This window comes from Vigna umbellata, chromosome 4 (genome assembly GCF_029865625.1).
Source record: "Vigna umbellata cultivar VRB3 chromosome 4, Vumbellata_1.0, whole genome shotgun sequence".
Lineage (NCBI taxonomy): Eukaryota > Viridiplantae > Streptophyta > Magnoliopsida > Fabales > Fabaceae > Vigna > Vigna umbellata.
In genome coordinates this window covers 53,673,982-53,696,451 of record NC_142168.1, presented here as the reverse complement: position 1 = coordinate 53,696,451, position 22,470 = coordinate 53,673,982, and the positions used below count along the sequence as shown (strand labels likewise).

The 22,470-nt window shown below is 35.1% G+C and overlaps 1 protein-coding gene across 1 annotated transcript; it reads right to left on the bottom strand.

Annotated features, from left to right (window-relative positions):
- Positions 1-3,058: 3,058 nt before the first annotated feature.
- On the bottom strand, positions 3,059-20,554 carry LOC148200612 (putative CoA ligase CCL13). Its single transcript, XM_088113002.1, has 2 exons — positions 20,531-20,554; positions 3,059-3,514 (listed from the first exon to the last, which is right to left on the bottom strand). Exons 1-2 carry the CDS (start codon positions 20,552-20,554, stop codon positions 3,059-3,061), a joined length of 480 nt encoding a protein of 159 aa, XP_087969128.1.
- Positions 20,555-22,470: the final 1,916 nt, after the last annotated feature.

Sequence of the window (22,470 nt, the reverse complement as noted above, 5' to 3'; positions counted from 1 at the left end):
AAAATATAAAAATAATAATTTAATTTATATTTAATTAAATTAAATTAAATTTAAAATTAAATTAATTTATATTTTATTAAATTTAAATTTAATTAACATTAAATTTTAATTTATATTTTATTTTATTTATATTAAATTTTATATATTATTTCTTAATTTTATGTAAATATTATTTTAAAAATATATAAAATATATACTTTTTAATATTTACGAATATCTGCATGTAGTATCATGTTTTAAAATATCCGTGACTTTTTTGAAATATGTATCCATATGGATAACAAACATTACGGGTGAAGTTTTCATTTTATGAATGAAACTGTGGGTAGACACTATCCTCATATATATTTATATATAATAATTAATTATTTGATTAAAATAATATTAAATGGAATTAAAAAAATAAAAATAAGAAAAAGAAGTAGATAAATGCATGGATAAAATTGAATTAGAATTTTTATTCCAACATAGCTTTAAATGTAAGGATATAATTGAATTAATTTTTACTCCAACAATGCTTTAAATGCACGGATAAGATTGAATTAAAATTTTTACTCCAACAACTTTAAATGCAAGGATAAGATTGAATTATGATTCTAACTCTAGAAGTAGTAATTTATAAATAAGATACCATACCAGGGAAATGTGAGAAGTGTTTTATGGAAAGGAGAAAAAAGAGAGAGAAAATGGATAGAGGAAGAGAGAAGAGAGAGAGTAGGGAAGAAATAGGAGAAAGAAAAAGAAAACGAAAGAGAGCACACACATTCCTAGATCTTCTACCAATCTCAAGGTAAGAGAATGAGATGTTTTGTAACATCCTAATTAATAGTGTAATACTACATGTTACGACATTATATAATTGCTATCCATCAAGCAGAGTATACAATTACTTCATTATAGTCATCCCCAAAGATAATATTGAAACCAAAGTAAATTCATATACAACCCAAAAGAAACTATAAAGGGATGAGAGCTACAGAGTTTTTCAAAATATGGTGTTGAATTGAAAAAATATCTCTTTATGGTTAATGGGAGATTTGCTTCTTGGGCACGAAGTTTCTGAGAAAGGAATTGAAGTAGATTTAACAAAAGTGGAACTTATAACAAAAATTCCTTCTCCTACCAATGTCAAAGGAATAAGAATTAGGTCATGGTTGTTTTTACATACATTTTATAAATGATTTCTCAAACCTCTAAATAATCTGCTGGTGAAAGAGTCTAAATTTGATTTTAATAAGGAATGCCTAAATGTTTTGTCATTGCAAAAGTAGAAATGGAGCTCATTTCCAGTAATCACTTCACCAGAATAGAGCTGCAACTTTGAAATGATGTGTGATGCAAGTGACTATAGAGTGGAGCAGTGTTGAGCCAGAGGAAAAGTAAATAATTTCATGTGATACACTATGCTAGCAAGGTGTTGAATGAATCTTATATCAACTATGCTACTACGGAAAAAAAGCTTTTAACAATACTATATGGACTTGATAAATTTATAACTTATTTTATAGGATCATCAATCAAGATTTTTACATGCAACTTTCAAATATGTACTTACTAAAGCAGATTCAAAGCCAAGATTATTAGATGGATCCTTCTGCTACAAGAATTTGATCTAATAAAAGGGGAGTTAAAACTTGGTTACGACAAAACATATATCACTTGTCCAAGATCAATAATACTAAAGTGAATTATAAAGAGACGGAGATCATTGAAGAATTCCCTAATGAAAGGTTTTTTATAATCGAGGACAAATCTTGGTTTGTCGACTTAGCAAATTTAGAGGTTGTAGGGTGATTTTAAAGGACTTCAATTAGCACCAAAGGAGAAAGACATTAAAAGATGCAACTCAATTCATTTGGGATAATCTCTGTGTTAAGACAAGATTGTCGAGAGACTATACCATATAGCAACTCAAGTTTTGAAGTTAATAAAAAGTATTAAGCAAAATATCGCTTTGAAATAAATAACGTTTTAAAAGAAAAAACATCTAAAGGGAAATATATTTTGGAACACCTTTTCTAGAAAAAAAAACAAGCTTGCAATAACATTTTCTAGACTATATTGTCTGAAAGAAAAGGTTTTATAAACAATGTCTAATGAAAGAAAACGTCTATTAATAATAATGATTTAATGATTTAATGATTTATAAAAGAACACTTTCAAACTTATATCACTACAAGAAAAGTGGTAATTTCCGAAGGGATATTAGCGACGGCCTTTGTGCCCTTCGGTAAATTTTGTTTACCGAAGGATGTACCGATGGTCATGCATGTTGTTCATTACCGAAGGTTTGTTCAATTTACCGAAGGCTTCGTAAGCCGTCGGAATAGGCATCGACCTAGTGAAATGAAAACTTGGGATTTCCCTCTCCCATTCTCCAAATTTTAGGTTCCACAGAATCTTTCCCCCAATTTTTCGTCTCTCACCTCAGAACCCCCAAGCGTTTTCCTCTGTCGTTCTACTATCAAAATTAACCCTGTTTTCCTGCAATTGGTTTGTCCACGTTAGGATAGTGCTGGTGAGGAGGGTGGTGGTTGAGGGATAACATTATTCCGAGGGGGTTGTTGGAAGGTGGTGGTAGCGGCGTCACGACGGTGTTGTGGTGACCTCAGGAGGGTGTGCTCAGAACTTGAAGGAACTTGGTTAAGGGAGTTGGAGGGGTCGTTGTGGGCTTGTTTGGCTCTCGTGCTGTACAAAGGTTGCCAACGTCTACGGCTTTCTTGGTTGAGGTAAGTTGTGCGTTTAAAAATTCATGGAGTAACAACGTTGTTGAATTTGGTTGATGTTCTTGTGGCAGTTTATGATGTTGTTTGATTTGTGTTAGTTTATTGGTCTGTTGCCTTTGCTTCTAATGGGTGCAATTGTGTGCTCTAAGTAAGCAAAACTTCAACTACGAAGTGAACCTTTGATATTGATTGAATGGTTTAAAGTGTATTTAGTAGGACTTGTAGGTTAAAAATTTTAGGTCTAAGTCTAAGTCCAACCTCCATAAAAATCAAATAGTTAGACTAACCACTTATATCGAGCAATCCGTTTAATCGGTTTGATCTTAAATCCACTAGCTGATCACCCTACAATGAAGAATGGGTGCCCTCCTGGCGCCCTCACCATACCACGTCATGCCTGAGGTGTAGTTCACTGATATCGGATTGCATTCATTGCTTGGTTTTAAAGGCTCAAAATCATTTTGTCCAGTTGCAAGAAGCTCATTGTAGTTTAAGGTACCTGGGGGGATTTCCTTAACTGAGAAAGATGGTTCTTGGTCATAACATGGCATTAGAACAATATGGGGTGGCTTGCATTTTCTCTGGGAGAGAATTTCAAACGCCTTGAGGGCAGAATGAATTAAGTGGTAGTCCACAAACATGATTTTGCATGGCTCTAATTGTTCCAATATCAGAGCCAATACTGTCACATCCAATTGAGTATTCAGTGTAGAAAGAACACCCCCTGCCATGGGAACACCAAAATGAAGCTCGTACAGTGCTGAAATATTTGGTGCCAAAGCTGCAACCTGCTTATATTTATGGAAGAAAATCAAGGTCTAAAGAGCATAACATCTTTTGGTATAAAATATAAGAGAAAATATTTATATATAAAAATGTTGATCTATGTAAAATATGAAGTTTGCACAGAATAAAAACGAGTTTCATGAACAGTGTGAAAATATTAAACAAACACAACTGCAAGTTGACATAGAAAATGAAACAATAATCATATGCATTTAATAAGATCACTGAGTTAGAGCAAAGAGCGATTTTCCACTTGAGTGAGTGTAATATGCTAGAAAAGGTGTACATTATGTTATGTTTTTTCTTAATCAAGAATATGTTTCAGTTATTATTTTTTGAAGGTGTGGAAACCATGATCTCACTTTCTATGGATTGAGAATGTAAAAATTTACTTAAGGGTTTAATTTGAACATATCAGCGTAAATTTACACTAAACTGTTAGGATATAATAAGCTCTGCAATAGTAAACAGAACATAGTTAGCTTGATATGATAGTTTATCTGTCTTATATTTATTAGCACATAAAAGTGTAAATACACTACACTAATGTAGCAAATTAAACAACTACACACCTCATTCTAAGTTATAATGATTGAAACAGCTAGCTGTCAATGTAAATGACTGTAGAAAGTGTAAATACACTAAACTAATCTTGAAAACAACAACTAAGCATGATCAAACTCGAAGTGGACATTGCGAGGACATTTAAGACGGTAAAAACCATCACTTTTTGAGTTAAAATACAAGTGGAGTAGTGATTTTGAGTTGCAGGCTGTTTATAACTCATTGTAGAGTTTAAAGAAAATTAAAATCATCAAATAAACTTATTTGAACATTCAGTTGTGTGTTTACATCACTTGCATATGTTTTTTAGTATCAAACCACCAAACTAGGACTTTTTGTAGTGCAGAATATTTTTTCCAGCTAAGGTTTGATTCTTTTCTCTAGCTGCAGTGCATTGGTAGTCATTTATGAATGATATAAGGGAATGAGACAATGTGTAGCCTTGATTATATGTGCTACATCAGTTAAAACATGATTCTATTTCAAAAATTCTGCACAAAATAGAATAAATCTGGTGCAATCTCATAAATTTGTTCCAGTGTAACTGTTTTGTTTATTAAGTAATGTGCAAGTTTGTATAATGATATTAAACATGTTCCAATTAATAGAAACCTGTATTAATCACAAAACTGCAAAAACCATAGTTGAGTTGGTAATAAATCCTGAAACAAGGTGCTATTATTGCTTTTTTGATCAATCTTTTCACCGTGTTTCATATCATTTCTTGTGCCTTAGGTGTTTAAATTCTTCCAGTTGATTCTCTGCAGTTATATGAAGTGTTTTAGGATGTCTTAGAGTCATTGCAACTGTTGTCTTCATTTAATTTCACTGAATTCTGAATTCTATTGTAGTTTTGCTAACATTTTCATGCATATTTGGCAATGTGTGGTATGATTTGTTGAATCTTGTTGTGTTTCTGCATAAGCAAAGTTTGAGCAAGTTTATTTTTCCATTTTAAAGTTGTGTGCAGTGTTCAAATGCTCATTTTTATGCCTATATGCATAATCATCTCTTAAACCATGAAAATTGGCTTTAAAATGGAAGTGAATGAGTGAATTGACATTGCAACTTCTAATTATTTCTTGCTTTTTAAATCCACTTTCACTACCATATTATTATGATTTGAAATGGTGGACTACAAGTCTCATTTTGTTGGTCTAGAAATCTCTGCATATGACAGTCAAGTAATATTAGCCACCATGTTATATATATATATATATATATATATATATATATATATATATATATATATATATATATATATATAATATGAAGTGCTAATTGTGTATGATGAAGAAGTAAGTAGTTTTGTTTATAATCTGCCCGTGAGTGGACAATAGAATTATCTTATATGACAAAACCAAATGAACATGCCTCATGGACCAATTTCATTCACGGACAGAGTTAGTGGAAACACATGTTACTTTGACAAGTCAAGTGTTTGTATAAGTAGATTGTGGTAAATGTTTTCAGCAAACCTTAAAGTTAAAGTTGTGCAGGTTTGGGATGGATATAGGGTGTTTGATGATTAATCTGTTGCTGTTGTTGCGTTTTGCTAATTAAAATTGTCTATTATTGTACAAGGTTTTGGGGTTTCAATTAGGAGCACATAACATTTGGAACCTTCAAACGGAGTGGGTTAAAGGAGGTAGCAAAAGTGTCATTGTTTAAGGGCTACACTCAAGTGTCGAAGACTTCATCATTTCCAGGTAGGTAAATGATGTCTTATTTTGTTTGCCTTGCTTTATTTTGCTCATGAATGATATGTCTAAAAGCCTATAGCCATGCAACAATTTCATAAATAAACATGCTGGCCCCTCCTTTTGGTAAATAAAATTTTGTTTCCCTTTTATCTGTCTTTCTCTTTTGGCTTTTGTCTTCTCTCTTATGTTGTCTGTGTTGCATATTATTCTTATATATAATGTCCACACCTTGTTCCCCACCCTTGTATCGAAATTCCGTCTTGGAAAAAGACAATGACAACACCCTTAAAAGTTTTATTTCAATACAGGGTAAGACTTAAAATGAGTAACTATAAGGATGAAGTAGAGTACAAGGACAAACCAACATGCATATATTTTGGTTATATACTATCTTGAATCCCCCAAGTTACGAAAGTAGAAGGAGGAACCAAAGTTATAGTTGTTTTATAGTTTATATATTAACTAAAAAACTGAATATTCGTTACTAAGGCTAAAGTAGACCATCTCTTAGGTTAAACTTTATTAACTTTGCTCCACCTGGTAGTGGTTAAGGGCACTCCAGTGATTAATTTGGCCTTCAACATGTTAAAAGATACGTCTATTAAAGTTCAACATATGATTTTGGACTTCAATTGTGAAGTCTGAAAATTGAAGTAGTTAAAACATAAAAAGTGTTCTAAAAATAGTTGACAATTTTGATATTCACCTAATATAAGCAAAGAAAGTATATTGTTGTTATCCTAACAACTTTAAAGTACTTAAATGAAGCTAATAGAGATGTCAAATTGGATGAAGTAGCAAAATCTCAAAATTTGACTACCTAAACCCTAAAAAGATTTGTTTTATATTTAACATCGTAATAAGTTTAAACTAGTAGAATGAAGCTAGAAAGACTATCCAAAAGTAAAGAATGACCTCAACTTCAAAATTTGAGTATGTAGAACCTATAAAAGTTTACTAAAAGGGTGAGAAAGAGGCAATTCAGCTAAAGTAGACTAACAATAACTAATGTTAATATCCTAACAAGTCTAAAGTAGTGAAATTAGACTAGGAAACTACTCAAAAGCAAACATTTACCTAAAACTCAATTTTTGAGTTGTTAGAACCTAAAAAAGTTTACTAAAAAGGAGACAAATGGGTTTAAATCGTCTTTGTAATTGTTGTGCATGTACTTCCAGTGTTCCTTAGTGTTACTTCATCATTTTAATCAGTGAATTTGGTTTGGCTGAGTTGAATTCCAGCTTACATATTCATTTCCTAGTTTTGTCTAAAGTCATGTGCCTAAAATTGGAAGTGAACTAGTGATTTTCTACTGCAGTGTGTTTGTTGGCTGTTTCAGTGTTTAAACACATCCAAATTGATGATACAAAGTTGCTCAAAACTGCAAATTATGTGTCCAAACGTGTTTGTGCAAAATCACCCTTTAAACCACCAAATTTTGCTTAAAATTAGAAGTAGACCACTGATTTTCTGGTGTAGTCTTTATCTTTATTGTTTAAGTGATTGCACACCCTTTAGTTTTATTTTCTTATTACTTGTTACACAAACATTTGGATATTAGAACATTTTTGACTTGATCTGATTTCAATGTTAGTTAGATCTACTTCCAGACTTTGGATGTTAGAACATCCTTTTGTTACATTATTTTATATTTGCACTATAATTACATTATCTATACATTAATGGATGTTCGTTGGATTAATTGATGTTCAATAGATATTGATAATTGATTGCATCTTTGAGATGCAGATTATGCATGTTTGTATGTGCTTGAAAATTGATATGCAGGTCTGTTTGTAATTGAAATTTGATATACAAGTCTGGGTTGCACAAGAAATACCATTTCTCTGAAACCTTCTCTGCAATTTACCGAAGGCTTTTTCCCTTCGGTAAATGCCCACAGTAGGTCATTACCGAAGGCTTCTGCCCTTCGGTAAATACCCTCGTATGGTCATTACCGAAGGCTATAGGCCTTCGGAAATTACCGAGGGCTTTTGCCCTTCGGTAATTTCCGAAGGCTTTAGCCCTTCGGAAATTACCGAAGGCTTTTGCCCTTCGTAATTATCGAAGGCTTCTGGCCCTCGGTAATTACCGAAGGGCAAAAGCCCTCGGTAATTTTAGCGACAAGAGATTTACCGAAGGATTTCTGGCCGTCGATAAGCCTTCGGTAAACACCCTTTATCGACGGCTTATGGCAGTTTCCGAGGGCTTCTGGCCTTCGGTAATGCCCAACTTTTTTGTAGTGTATAATCTAAACATACAACGTTTTACAAATAACATCTTCCGAAAAGAAATGTCTCTCAAAAAGCTTAAAACATGTTTTATTCAAACAATGTTAAGCCAAGAAAGTGTCTTACAAATTGAATCGTGTAAGGAAAGCTCGTTAAACGCTATCATTTACAAACAACTTTCAAATTTAAAGCATCTAATGTTTTACAGCATCTGATAATCCTTTGCTAAACAATGCATTTGTTAATGATTTGACATATGAAATTTTTTTTTGAACACGCAATACATCTTAACGCTTATCAACATTCAAAATATTTAATGCATGTACGGTAAAGTGTTTCGATGCTTTTGTACCTTATTCTTGATATTTGTGCATATCACAAAAAGTATAAAGTCTTGATCAAAATCACTACACACAAGATAAAAAATGTTGAGAAATATGAAAAACTGTTATTTTTATGCTTAAAATTGATACCAAAAGCAACCTTTAAGACTTAGAAACTAGCTTGAACTCATATTTTTTCTTTAGTTTTGTGAATAAGAGAGTTAAAGGTGAATTTAATGGTTTTGTGCAAGATTCCCTTGATTTTGTAGGCTAATTGAATGATTTGAAAGAAGAATTGAAATACCGAATGATTGGAGTGCTGAAAAGTCAACCAGAAACCAGAAAAGTCAACCAGTCAACCAAAAAAGTCAACCAGTCAACCAAAAAAGTCAATAGTCAACCAGAATGTTGAAAAACCAACCAGAACGCAGAAAAAGTCTGACCGAGTGGCGCTGAGCGGTAAAATACCGCTGAGCGGCACTTTTCGGGTGCCAAAATCACCGCTGAGGGACAAAAACAGTAGTTGGGGGCAAAATGGATCATGCGCTATTACCGCTCAGCGGTAAAATACCGCTGAGCGTCATTCTAAGTGGGCTTGGACCGGTTTTCTTTTGTTTTTATGGGCTTGGACTTGTTTTATGTTATTTTTATGCCTTATTTAAGGACTTGCACGTCCTAGGGTTTGTATCTTTGGCTGGGAGGAAGCAGAAACACACTTTTCACCCCTTGGGGGTAGATTGGGAGATGGTGACGACTCTCCTCTTCTCTTTCTATGGTTTTTCTATCTCTTTCATTCTTTCATTTTTGTTCATCTAGTTTCACCATGAATATGGTGAACTAAACCTTGTATTGTGTTGGGGAATCAATGTAGTCTTGTGAAACTCTCATATATGGAATTTGTTTTAATATCTTATTTTAAGACTTATGCTTTCTTTCATCATTAGTTAGGGTTTTTCCTCTTTGCTTAAAGCTTGCTTTGTTTAACTCATTCATTGCCATGATTATTGATTTTGTCGATATGGGAACGTACGGGGAAATCTAGATCCGGGGAATTTCTCCCAATAGCATATTGGTTGCCTTTAAGCTCCTGCACTTCAGAACTAATTACTAGGAATGCTAGGAATTGTATGAACTCGTAATTAAGGATAGGCCTTCTTGCAAGGTGATTTAGAGAGTGGCATTAGCAATTGATGAAAAGAATGATGAATTCTTAAAGTATATGAGAGTGAACAAGATGAAATTGATAACCCCAACAACATACTCATCCATTTAATTCATTAAAGTGTTTGTTTTCCTCTTTTCCATTGATCAACATTCATGCATACATATTTAATTACTGTCTTTTGCATTAAAACCTACAATCAATTTCTTCTTAAGTCTTAAATAATCAACAAATCATATAGCTAAACTAGGCCGTGAGTCCTTTGGGAGAACGATACTTGGTCTTACCGAGTTTATTACTTGATACGATTCGGTCACACTTGCTGATTGTTAAACAAGTTTGTGGCGTCGTTTTTCGGTGTTCATAAATTTGTCATCACTTATCAACATTCAAAATATTTAATGCATGTACGGTAAAGTGTTTCGATGCTTTTGTACCTTATTCTTGATATTTGTGCATATCACAAAAAGTATAAAGTCTTGATCAAAATCACTACACACAAGATAAAAAATGTTGAGAAATATGAAAAACATTCTGGGAATGTTTCCCTTGAAGTCTTCTGCTCTGACACATCATAGAAGTTATGTTTTGATAAAAACTATGACAAAGTACTATACCTCTGCAAAGTAGACTTGAGTTTAACTTCTCACCTAAAAAGGCTACTAGCTCTACATGAAGTCAACCTCTATATCTAACAATAATTTCTAAAAGAAAGATATATATAAATGGATGCATGAAGAGAAGACAAGAAAGATACAATAGTGAACTATTGAACACTCACACAAGCTTATTGTTTCTCTATATCGTCTAAAGCCAAATTTCTAAGAGAAAGAATCTTTGCAAAATCTCATATTTAGTTTTATTGTACATTCTGAAGAGAATTAAAACACTTGGTGTTTAGCTTAGTTGAGTTAAACAATGTATACAGTTGTCTAGGGTTGATACCAAAAGTGATTAGAATACTTGTATACTAGAAGTGAGTAAACTCGACTATTGTTGACTAGGTGAATCAAGAGTGGTGCTAATACTCATTATAAACATGAAGAGGTAAAACTCATGTAATATTATTAAAGATTAGTGGAACTCCTTAAGAGTTCTTAAGGAGAACTGGACATAGCTCAAAATTTTGCAAAAAATATGCTTTTTTAACTAAAATCTAACTACTTTAATGTATGTTGCTTGTTTGATGCATAATTTCTCCATATTTATTAAATTGAGCTGATTCTTTTTTATTTTGTTCTCGATTCAATTATCTTCAATTTGAATGTAAGAACATATTTGTTGGAGTTTGTGGAAGACACAATTTAATCTCAAAAATAAAAAACGAGTTGTACATGACAAATTTCACCTTTGCTAATTTGGTTTATGCATAACTTTCTTCACAATTATCTAATTTCGTTGGTTCTTTTTGCATTACATTAATGATTCAATGATATTGAATTTGAATATTTTTGGAGTTCTTTGGAAGGTACAGTTTTGAAAAAAAACCATGCACATAAGAGAACTGCTAATATTTTATTATAAGTTTATTTCATATTTTTAGATTGTGAAATTAGATGCAGTGATTTTAGTTAAATTTTGAGCATTGAACTTGAAGGAAAATATATTTAATGAAAGTGGGATAAAACCTTAATGATGTGCTGCATTCAACAGAGATGATATAATGTTTTTAAATAAGCTAGGAAAAACAAGAACTGGGCTAAGAAAGATTAAAGGAAAGCTCTTCTTCAACAAGTGAAATGGTTGATCACACAGATAGAGGAGATGGCAGAATCATCATTTGAGGTTTTTGGTTGGTAGGCCTTGCACTATAAGGACATTGTGTCATGCACCTAAGACCAATAAGTTTTCCAGATTTGTCATTACACTTGCTACAAAAAGAGTATACACTAGCATTTCTTAACCTTATTCTTCACATCTATTTTTCAAGAAAGATTATGAATGTCCTTGAGATTATCTGTGAAGTTTGCGTAAACAAAGGGAATTGAAATAAGGAGGTTTTGAATAATTGACTCATGCTTAAAGTACATAGTACTGAAGTTGGCTAAACAAGTCAAAGATTTGAACCAGAAGCATAAGTTGTCAGTACTGAAGTTGGCCATCAACTCCATCAATTTGCTAGTAGTGAAGCTGGTCAATCAGTCAAAGAACTAAATTCATAATAAAAAGGGATGTTGATGCCTCTAAATTTGAAGATGAGGAGTTCTTCGACAAGGTGGTCCGGTTTAGGAGCCAATTAGAAGATCCTAATGCAAAGGAAGATTGAAACCACAAAAACATAGTGTTCTTTTTAATTTATTGCACATTTAATTTTTCGTCTTTAATTTTCTGTTTTTCGTCTTTTGAAGAATATGAGTGAGGAGGCTTTCTAGAGTCTCTCTCTAATTCTCTTTAAAAGTTCACTAAAAAAGTACCAAAAAGCTCTCCTTTTCCAAGTCTCTCAAAATTGTCCAGCAATCCCATTTATATAGAATCTATCAGTGTCGTTCTAGTGGTAGTTCATGATCAATTGTGAGGTTCCTTTCCTAGGTGGGTTTCCTCTAAGGCTTAAGTTATGCGTTCCTGGGCTAGAGCGTTCTTGAGATTACTTCATGATGAAGGCTTCTCCAAAGCTTAAGCCTCAGGTTAGGGCTCGAGGAAACCTTCCATGATGGGTTTTGTCTTTGTGGCTCAAGCCCCTGTTTAGCACTACAGCTCTGTTCTAGAAAGATTGCTAAAACTTTCTTGGAATTTATTTGTTGTTCATCACTTTTCTACTTTGAGTCTCTGATTTCTTCTAATATGCAAAACAAGTAAAATTTAGGTGATTATGATGTTTATTGCACTGAATTATAGCAAGATAAGTGTCAATTCAACATTAAAATCAACTCATATTTGAGACTTATTAAGGCTCCTCATATAAGTTATAGCCTGACATTTTTCAGAGTTCACCTCCATCTATGCGTCAACATGGATCCCAAGAAGTTACCTCTATCTACTCCAAACATACAATTTTCTGTGTTTAGGCGTAAGTTGTACGCTCGTAAGGCTGCGAATACCATAAACAAGTCTTGGGATGCTGGGTAGGGTTGGGAGACTACACTACCATGTTGATGGACAAATTTGTAAGCACCAAAATATGATGTCACAAACTTGTTTCACAATCGGCAAGTATGACCGAATCGTTCAAGTAATAAAACTTGGTAAGACCAAGTATCGTTCTTCCCAAAGGACTCACGGCCTAGTTTAGTTATGTGATTTGTTGATTAGCTAGGACTTACAAACGAAATATTCAAAGTTTAATATGCAAAGACAGAAAATAAACATGTATGCATGAATTGATCAATGGCAAAGACAAAAGATAAACACTTTCAATGGAATATATGAATGAATATGTTGTTGGGGGTCAATTTCATCTCATCCACTCTCATATATTTTAGGAATTCATCATTCAAATCATCATTGTTAATGCCACTCACTAATGTACCATTCTAGATGGCTTCTCCCTAATCAAATAGTTCATACAATTCCTAGCATTCCTAATGATTAGTTCATGAGTGCAGGAGCTTAAAGGCAACCAATAGAATATTGTCAGTATAATATTGGGAGAAATTCCCCGGATCTAGATTTCCCCGTACGTGTCCGTATCAACAAAACCAATAATCATGCATTAGAATGAGTTAAACAATGCAAGCATTGAGCAAAGAGGAAAAACCCTAACTAATGATGAAAAGAAAGCATATGTCTTAATTCAAAGATGTATTCAACAAATCCATATATGAAAGCTTCAAGAGATTACATTGATTCCCCAACAAACATACAAGGTTTAGTTCACCATATTCATGGTGAACCTAGATGAATAACAATGAAAGTATGAAAGAATAAACCCAATAAAGGTGAAGAGGTAGCCTAAGCATCCAAGATCCTCCTTCAAAGGGGTGGAAGAGAGAGTGTTTTCCTCGTTTCTGCCAAAGATCCCTAACTAAAGGACGTGCAAGCCCTTATATACTAATCTAGAGTTACAAAAGATTACAAAAGCCCAAGCCCAAAAAGTGCCGCTCAGCGCCATTTACCGCTCAGCGGTGGTTACGCGTCTTCTTTCTTCCCCTCAGCGGCCATTTGCCCCTCAGCGGTTCCAACGCCACCTCTTGAGTGCCGCTCAGCGGTAGTTTGCCGCTGAGCGGTGCCTTCGACTTCTCCTTTTTGCACTCTTTCTTGTCTTTTCTAATGTCCTCTCTCTTATTCTTCACTTCTTTCACCAAATTCACCTCAAAACCTGCACAAAAACACTTAAATCAAGCATAAACCTGTCCAGCTCTCTTATTTCTGAAAATATAAACAAAAGGCATGATTTCAAGCTAGTTTCTAAGTCTAAAGGTTGCTTTTAGTATCAACTTTAAGCATGAAAATAACAGTTTTTCAACTGTTATCACAACCCCAAACTTAGAACTTTGCTTGTCCTCAAGCAAATAAAATGTAACTCCATCTCCAACCAATTCATATGATGGTTCACTCATTCAAAAATCCTCTCTTTCAAGATAAGTAACAACTTCACTCAAACTTATGACCAAGAGTTCAATCAAGATGTGCACATGCTTTAGTGTTCACAAGGTCATTTAAATTCCAACAAATGCTATTTTTCATGAATGATCAATCAATTAAGCATGGATGTTTATGTGCTTATGGAATATTTCCTCACTAGGTAAAGTGTTTCACTCAACACACAAGTGTATAAGAGGTAAAGTGTTTCACTCATTCACTCCACTATCACAATGTCACATGAATCAACTTTGCCTTTCATTTTACCACAATCAAATACATTCACAAGCATGCATCATCACAAGGACTTTTCAATGGCTTATAATGTGGCTGGGCTAACAAGAAAATTGGTTTTTCTGAATCACAAAATCCTTGAGTTAAGAGAGTCATAACAACACAATTATTCTTATTCTTCCCAACTTGCCTTTGCATTTACTTTTGCATTGAGCTTTGCTTCTTTTTCTTTTCTTTTCTTTTTCTTTTTCTTTGCATATTCTTACTTTTTAGCTCTTAGCTCAATGCTTTTTCCTTTTTTTTCATGTTTCCCCAATAACCCCAAACTTGAACATTTAACAATACCACACAAGATCTTCTACTTAACTCAAGGTAAAGATTTTCAATCAAGGGTGTTCAGTGTATATTTAAGGCTAAGGGTTCAAAGGATAGAACACAACGTGTTCTCTTTTAGTAGGCTAACTTTATGAATTTGGCCAATAAAATGGGTTTCAACAACACGGCCTTTGATCATATGATGCAAAACAAGCAATTGATTCAATCATAGAAAACCTGGGCAAAGTCATTCATGCTTTCAAAGTAACAGCATTCAACAATAACAACTCTGGAGCTCAAAACCTCACATATAAGCTCATTCACATTTGACATGCACATCCTGCTTAATTTCACAATCACAATCATGATATTATGCATTTGTTCACAAAGCTTGTGAATCACCTGTATAAGCATTTTAATGTGCACATCATCTCAACATCAATCAATCAATAAGCATCATCAAGCATTACTTATCACACAATCACAGTTAATAGCAAACCATCATAACAAACCAGGTGTTCAATAGAGTACATCAAACCCTAGTCTAAAAACAAAAACAAATAAGTTCAGAAAACTTAAACCATAAAAGCATAATCATATGATAGCATTCATCAGTAAATGCTATCTCAGCTCCTCATCAGTCCGAGCTCTCTGTATCTTCCTCTTCCTCTTCATCATCATCTTCATCAAATGCATCCTCCTCCTCTGCTTCATCTTCCTCCATATCTCTGGCTGAAGCTTCAGCTGCTCCAGCTCCTCCATATACTGGTTCTTCTGGCCAAGCTACCACATTATGGAATTCATCCATAGTCCACCTGTGTGCTGGAGGGGTATCATACATCCCCACTATCATCTCAGCCGTGGCCACCTGCCCTCTGTGGATGGACTGCAACTGAGCACCTATAAGAGACATATACATGTCCCTCATCTGGAATGGTTCTGCCTCATGAGTATCAGCAGAAGTCCTGCCCTGTGCTGGCCTTCTCTCTCTACGAGCCTGGCGTGGTGGAACTGGCTGGGCTGCCTCCTCACCTCCACAGTACTGTCTGTAATAGGCCTCATCTATAGCTTTTCTTGGCCTCTCGAATGGTGGAACAGAAGTATCCACCCCAGCTAGCTTGCAAAGGTGAGTGATCAAAGAAGGATGTCCCAGTGGTGCTTTGTTGTTTGAAGTGTTAGCACACACACTAATCTCATCAGCTATCACCTGCCCAATATTAACATTCAAGTTTCTGATAACACAGTAGATGAAGAGTGCCCTGCTGAGAGTGATATCTGACACATGTGAGCATGGCTGAATGTTGGCATGAGAAAACGCCATCCAATACTTTGCAAGAGGAGTCAAATCTGTCCTCCTAATGTTAACCACTGAGCCAGATCTATTCCTTTGGAAGTGTCCTCCAGGTATACACAATACTCTCTCCACATCCTCATAATCAGCACCTTCCTCCATGCTAAGAGCAAACTGGCATTGCTCACCAGCCCACACAGTATCCAGAAAGTTATTGATGGAGTCAGAATCATACCTGATAGCATGGCCTCTAACATAGCCCAAATAATTCTCAGCTGGATAATCACCAATCTTCTTTGCATTGGTGTAGAATTCTTTCACCACAGCTATGTTGGCAGGTGATGGATAAGTGGCTAGCTTCCCCCAATCATTCCCTAACACTTGCTCTCCAAATTGAGGAGCAAAGTTAGGTATCATTCCAACCTTTCTCTCCATTAGAAGTCTCCTGTCCTGAACCACCCTAAAGTGCTTCTCATGTTTCCTAGAGAGGAACCTGCCATTATGGGGCTGCTCTGGTTCCTTTTCCTTTCTCTTGGTTGCCATGGTTTTCAATCTCTTTCCTGAAGAGGATGCCATTCCTGCATTCAAACATAAATCCAAAACCACAGAACATGATGTTAATCATTAGTAAACACAAAACAAAACTCCTTTTGAAGCTAAACCACCGCTGAGGGCCAGAATTTCCCCTCAGCGCCACCAGTGCCACATTCAAACACGCAACAAACCAGAAAAAGCAAATCTGGCAGAGTGCCGCTCAGCGGTAAATGCCGCTCAGCGGTGATCTGCAGATTTTTGCAAATCTCTTTTTAAAACAGTCCTAACTCCACCCAAATGCAATTTTCAGTTTTCCAGTTCATAATCAAGCAGTTTAATCGGTTCAAACATCAAATATATCATCAAATCATGCATAGAAACTAAAACCCCTAAGTATTCATGCTTTGACAATCACATTCAAATTCAAGAACCCTAGAATGAACAAAATGCATTTTACTTACTTGGGTGGAGATGCTAGATGATATGAGAATGCTTCCAAACTAGAATGCTCTCTTCCAACCCCAAACTTTGATGACACACTAGTATAAAAGTGAGTGGAAGAGAAATCTTCTAAAGAGGGAAGAGTAGAAAGATGTGGAAAACCTAGGAGAAGAGGTGTGGAAGTGTTTATGCAGAGAAGAACTTGAAAGAGTGTAAAAACGCGCAGCTTAGGGTTTAAAAATACCCCAATGGGCTCGGGTTCCGCTAAGGGGAACTTAAGCCCATCTGCGTTAGTACCGCTCAGCGGTAAATGCCGCTCAGCGGCACTTTCGTGATGTGCCCTTCTCCTTCTTTTCTTGACCTACGTGCCTTCCTAGCATACCCCTCATAGGTTCCCTGCAATTCAATGTTAAAAATGCTTATGCAAACCCTAACTAAAATAGACAAACAGAAAACAATCAATCAACTGGGTTGCCTCCCAGGTAGCGCTTGTTTAACGTCACGAGCCTGACCCAAAATCCACCAACACCCATCAGTAGGTGTTTCAAACTTACCAGCACCCATCAGTAGGTGCAAAATCTTCTCACCAACACCCATCAGTAGGTGTTACAAACTTAGTATCCTTCAGTAGATACTTAATCGCCTAGCATCCTTCAGTAGATGCTAGATCCAACAAAAATATTTACAAAACTAATGTTCACAAATTAAAAATTACAAAACCAAATCAAAAGTTTTTAAATTCACTGGGTTGCCTCCCAGCAAGCGCTCTTTTAATGTCATTAGCTTGACCCAGTAAAGCTCAAGTTCCTTCTTCTTTTTCTTCTTCTTCCTACTGAACTTCTTCAGAAATTTGATCAAACAAGGAACCTGTTGCAGTGTCTCAATCATAGGAACTTTAATCTCCAATTTCTTGAAGATTCCCATGAAGCACTTAAATTTCTTTTCCTTCCTATGATTCTTCTTTAGATGAGGATGTGATTTTTCATGTGATTTCTTCTTCTTTCCTCTCATCTTCTTTTTCTTCCTTTTTCTCTCCCTAAATTTTCTCTTTTTCTCTTCTTTTATTTTTTTCTTCCTTTCTCTTTTTCTCCTCAACTTCTTTATCTTCACACAAATTTTCTTTCTCTCTTTTCTCTCAACCAATTCTTTTTCTTTTTCTTCATCTTTATCTTTCTCACTCAACTCTTCTTTCTCTTTTCTCTCTACCCTTTCCTCATCTCCCTCTAATTTTTCCTCATCAAGAATCTTGTCACTTTCAGTGATAATGACTTGCCCTTCCTCCTTAAGGTTAACATCAGTATTAACATCATCATTTAATATCTGACTAATGTGACGAAGTTGCATCTCCATTCTTTTACATGATTCTTCAATGCTTTTCTGAGTAGAGTCGGAATTTTTCAAAAATCGTTGAAGGGTGTCCTCCAACCTATCCAAACTTCCTGATAGAAAGGGTTGTTGCTGCCATTGTTGTTGTGGTTGGTTCTCAAATTGTCCAGCAGCTTGCCAAAATTGGCTTTGATCCATGCTTGAGTGAGGTTCCCACCATTGGTTGAGATTACTTTGGTAGAATTGAGTGCCCCTATAATTAAACTCTTGACCAAATTGCATTCTGCAGACATTAGGCACAAAACCCTAAAAACAATTGTTAGCACAAAAAGATAGAGAAGAAAATAAAGATTGAAAAGATATAAGAAGATAAAAGATTTAGAAGATAGAATCAAATAAAATAGAATAAAACCTAATCTAAAAAATAAAATCTAATCTAAAAGATAAAATAAAATAAAATCTAACCTAACCTAAAAGATAGAATAAGAATAAAATAAAATCTAACCTAAAAAGATAAAAAGATAAAATCTAATAAAATATAATAAAATCTAATCTAAAAAGATAAAAATAAAATCTAACCTACAAAAAAAATCTAATCTAATCTAACCTAAAATAAAATCAAATCAAATAAAAACCGAAAAATAAAAAACAGAAAATAAAAATAGAAAACAGAAAAACAGAAAACAGAAAAATAAAATAAAATCAAATAAAACACAAACTGAAAAATATAAACAGAAAAATAAAATAAAATTAAAAAAATTCGAAATTTAAATTAAAAATAAAAAAATAAGTCAAAGATAATCAATAATCACACAAATTAACCAGTTAAACCACGAATCCCCGGCAACGGCGCCAAAAACTTGATGGACAAATTTGTAAGCACCAAAATATGATGTCACAAACTTGTTTCACAATCGGCAAGTATGACCGAATCGTTCAAGTAATAAAACTTGGTAAGACCAAGTATCGTTCTTCCCAAAGGACTCACGGCCTAGTTTAGTTATGTGATTTGTTGATTAGCTAGGACTTACAAACGAAATATTCAAAGTTTAATATGCAAAGACAGAAAATAAACATGTATGCATGAATTGATCAATGGCAAAGACAAAAGATAAACACTTTCAATGGAATATATGAATGAATATGTTGTTGGGGGTCAATTTCATCTCATCCACTCTCATATATTTTAGGAATTCATCATTCAAATCATCATTGTTAATGCCACTCACTAATGTACCATTCTAGATGGCTTCTCCCTAATCAAATAGTTCATACAATTCCTAGCATTCCTAATGATTAGTTCATGAGTGCAGGAGCTTAAAGGCAACCAATAGAATATTGTCAGTATAATATTGGGAGAAATTCCCCGGATCTAGATTTCCCCGTACGTGTCCGTATCAACAAAACCAATAATCATGCATTAGAATGAGTTAAACAATGCAAGCATTGAGCAAAGAGGAAAAACCCTAACTAATGATGAAAAGAAAGCATATGTCTTAATTCAAAGATGTATTCAACAAATCCATATATGAAAGCTTCAAGAGATTACATTGATTCCCCAACAAACATACAAGGTTTAGTTCACCATATTCATGGTGAACCTAGATGAATAACAATGAAAGTATGAAAGAATAAACCCAATAAAGGTGAAGAGGTAGCCTAAGCATCCAAGATCCTCCTTCAAAGGGGTGGAAGAGAGAGTGTTTTCCTCGTTTCTGCCAAAGATCCCTAACTAAAGGACGTGCAAGCCCTTATATACTAATCTAGAGTTACAAAAGATTACAAAAGCCCAAGCCCAAAAAGTGCCGCTCAGCGCCATTTACCGCTCAGCGGTGGTTACGCGTCTTCTTTCTTCCCCTCAGCGGCCATTTGCCCCTCAGCGGTTCCAACGCCACCTCTTGAGTGCCGCTCAGCGGTAGTTTGCCGCTGAGCGGTGCCTTCGACTTCTCCTTTTTGCACTCTTTCTTGTCTTTTCTAATGTCCTCTCTCTTATTCTTCACTTCTTTCACCAAATTCACCTCAAAACCTGCACAAAAACACTTAAATCAAGCATAAACCTGTCCAGCTCTCTTATTTCTGAAAATATAAACAAAAGGCATGATTTCAAGCTAGTTTCTAAGTCTAAAGGTTGCTTTTAGTATCAACTTTAAGCATGAAAATAACAGTTTTTCAACTGTTATCACATGTCATCTACATACACCTCAACACTTTTACTGATTAGGTGTATGAACACCCTGTCCATAAGTCACTGATATGTCGTCATAGTGATTTTTAGGCCAAAAGGCATAACCTCGTAGTATGATGGAAAATCCCTTAGCCATGGTCAAGCACTTTTAAGAGAGTTAAAGTCATCCTTGAAGATGGTGTCAACTCTACCTTGTGGTCCACCTTTGGAGCCATCATGTAGCATGGATTGAAGATTAATGTAGGAATTTAGGCCATTGTATTAGGCCATGTAGTGTAGGTTTGTTTAAGGCTTGTATTAAGGCCTAAGTAGCATAGGATTTTCCTTAAAAGTTAGACATCCAAACTAAGTGGAAAGTGTGTGCCTATGCTTCCATTGGAGAGGATTTACTTTTTAAAAGGTAGCCACATGGCACTTTAGGAGTGGAGAGTTTTTGCTTTTAGTAGTGGCCACGTGACACTCTAGGAATGGAAAGGATTATGTTTTGTGAGTGGCCACATGTCCTCCCATCATTGGAGAGGATTTTTGGACACTTGTCCACTCCTTAGAAGACCTCATTTGCCAATGAGAGCAAAAGTGGGAGATCATGCTTTTAGGGTTAGAAGGAGACACCCTTGGCCTATAAATAGAGGTGTCTCCACCCTTGTATTTCATCTTTGATGTTGAGTAATGTTATGCTACCCATTTTTGGCCATACTACTCATCTTAGATCAAGACTAGAGCAACCCATGAGGCCCCTCTAGTCACCTTCCTCCTTGAGTTGGCCTAACCTCTCTTGGAGCCACCAAACACTACACCACCACCACCATATCTCCTAGAGGCTTTGAGCTTCTACATCATTCATACATTAGCTCATCATCCTTGGACCATTTACCACCACATTTATGCACCACTCATCCAAGGAACACCCCTCCATGCACAAGAGGGGGTGAATTGGTGAAATACAAAAACAATGTTTTCTTTAAATCTTTTTTCCAAAGTTGATGACTTTAAAAACTTTCTTGAAAAGCAAAGAAGAAGATTTTTAAGTGCAGCGGAAATAAATTTTATTAAACGCAGTACAGTGTCGATTAAGTAAAAGTGTAGGGATAAAAAAATCAAACACTGCTTTTTATACTGGTTCGGCCAAGCTTACTGATAACAATTGAAAAACTGTTATTTTCATGCTTAAAATTGATACTAAAAGTAACCTTTAACACTTAGAAACTAGCTTGGAATCATGCCTTTTTTATATTTTTGGAAATAAGAGAGTTGGACAGGTTTATGCTTGATTTCATTGTTTTATGCAGGTTTTAAGGTGAATTTGATGAAAGAAGTGAAGAAGGATAGAGATGGAATCAGAAAAGAACTCAAAAAGTGCAAAAAAAGAGAAGCCGCAAGTACCGCTCAGCGCTAGTTTACCGCTGAGCGGCACTAATGAACACCCGTTGGCTCCGCTGAGGGGTGAAAGTGCAGCTGGGGGGAAGAATTCAACACACGCACTTACTGCTGAGCGGTAGTTTACCGCTGAGCGCCATTATTTTGGGCTTAGGCCCACTTTTCTGTAATATTTCGAATAATATATAAGCTTTAGGACTTCCTAGGGTTTGTATCTTTAGCAGAGTACGAAGCAAACACACACCTTTCCACCCTTGGAGGAAGATCTTGGATGCTAAGGATACCTACTCAACTTTCTAGGGTTCTATCTTTCACTCTTTCATTGTATTTCATCTAGTGTCACCATGAATATGGTGAACTAAAATCTTCTTGTTGTTGGGGAATCAATGTAATCTTTTGAAGCTCTCATATATGGAATTTGTGTTTAAACATCTTATTTGAGATACACACTTTCTTTCATTAATAGTTAGGGTTTTTCCTCTTTGCTCAAAGCATGCATTGTTTAACTCATTCGATGTCATGATTATTGATTTTGTCGATATGGACACATACGGGGAAATCTAGATCCGGGGAAATTCTCCCAATAGCATATTGCCTAGACATAGGGATATGAGGGTTGGTTGCCTTTAAGCTTCTGTGCTTCAGAATTAATTATTAGGGATGCTAGGAATTGTATGAACTCGTAATTAAGGATAGACTTTCTTCGCCGAGACATCGGGTTTAAGGTAATTTAGAGAGTGGCATTAACATTGAT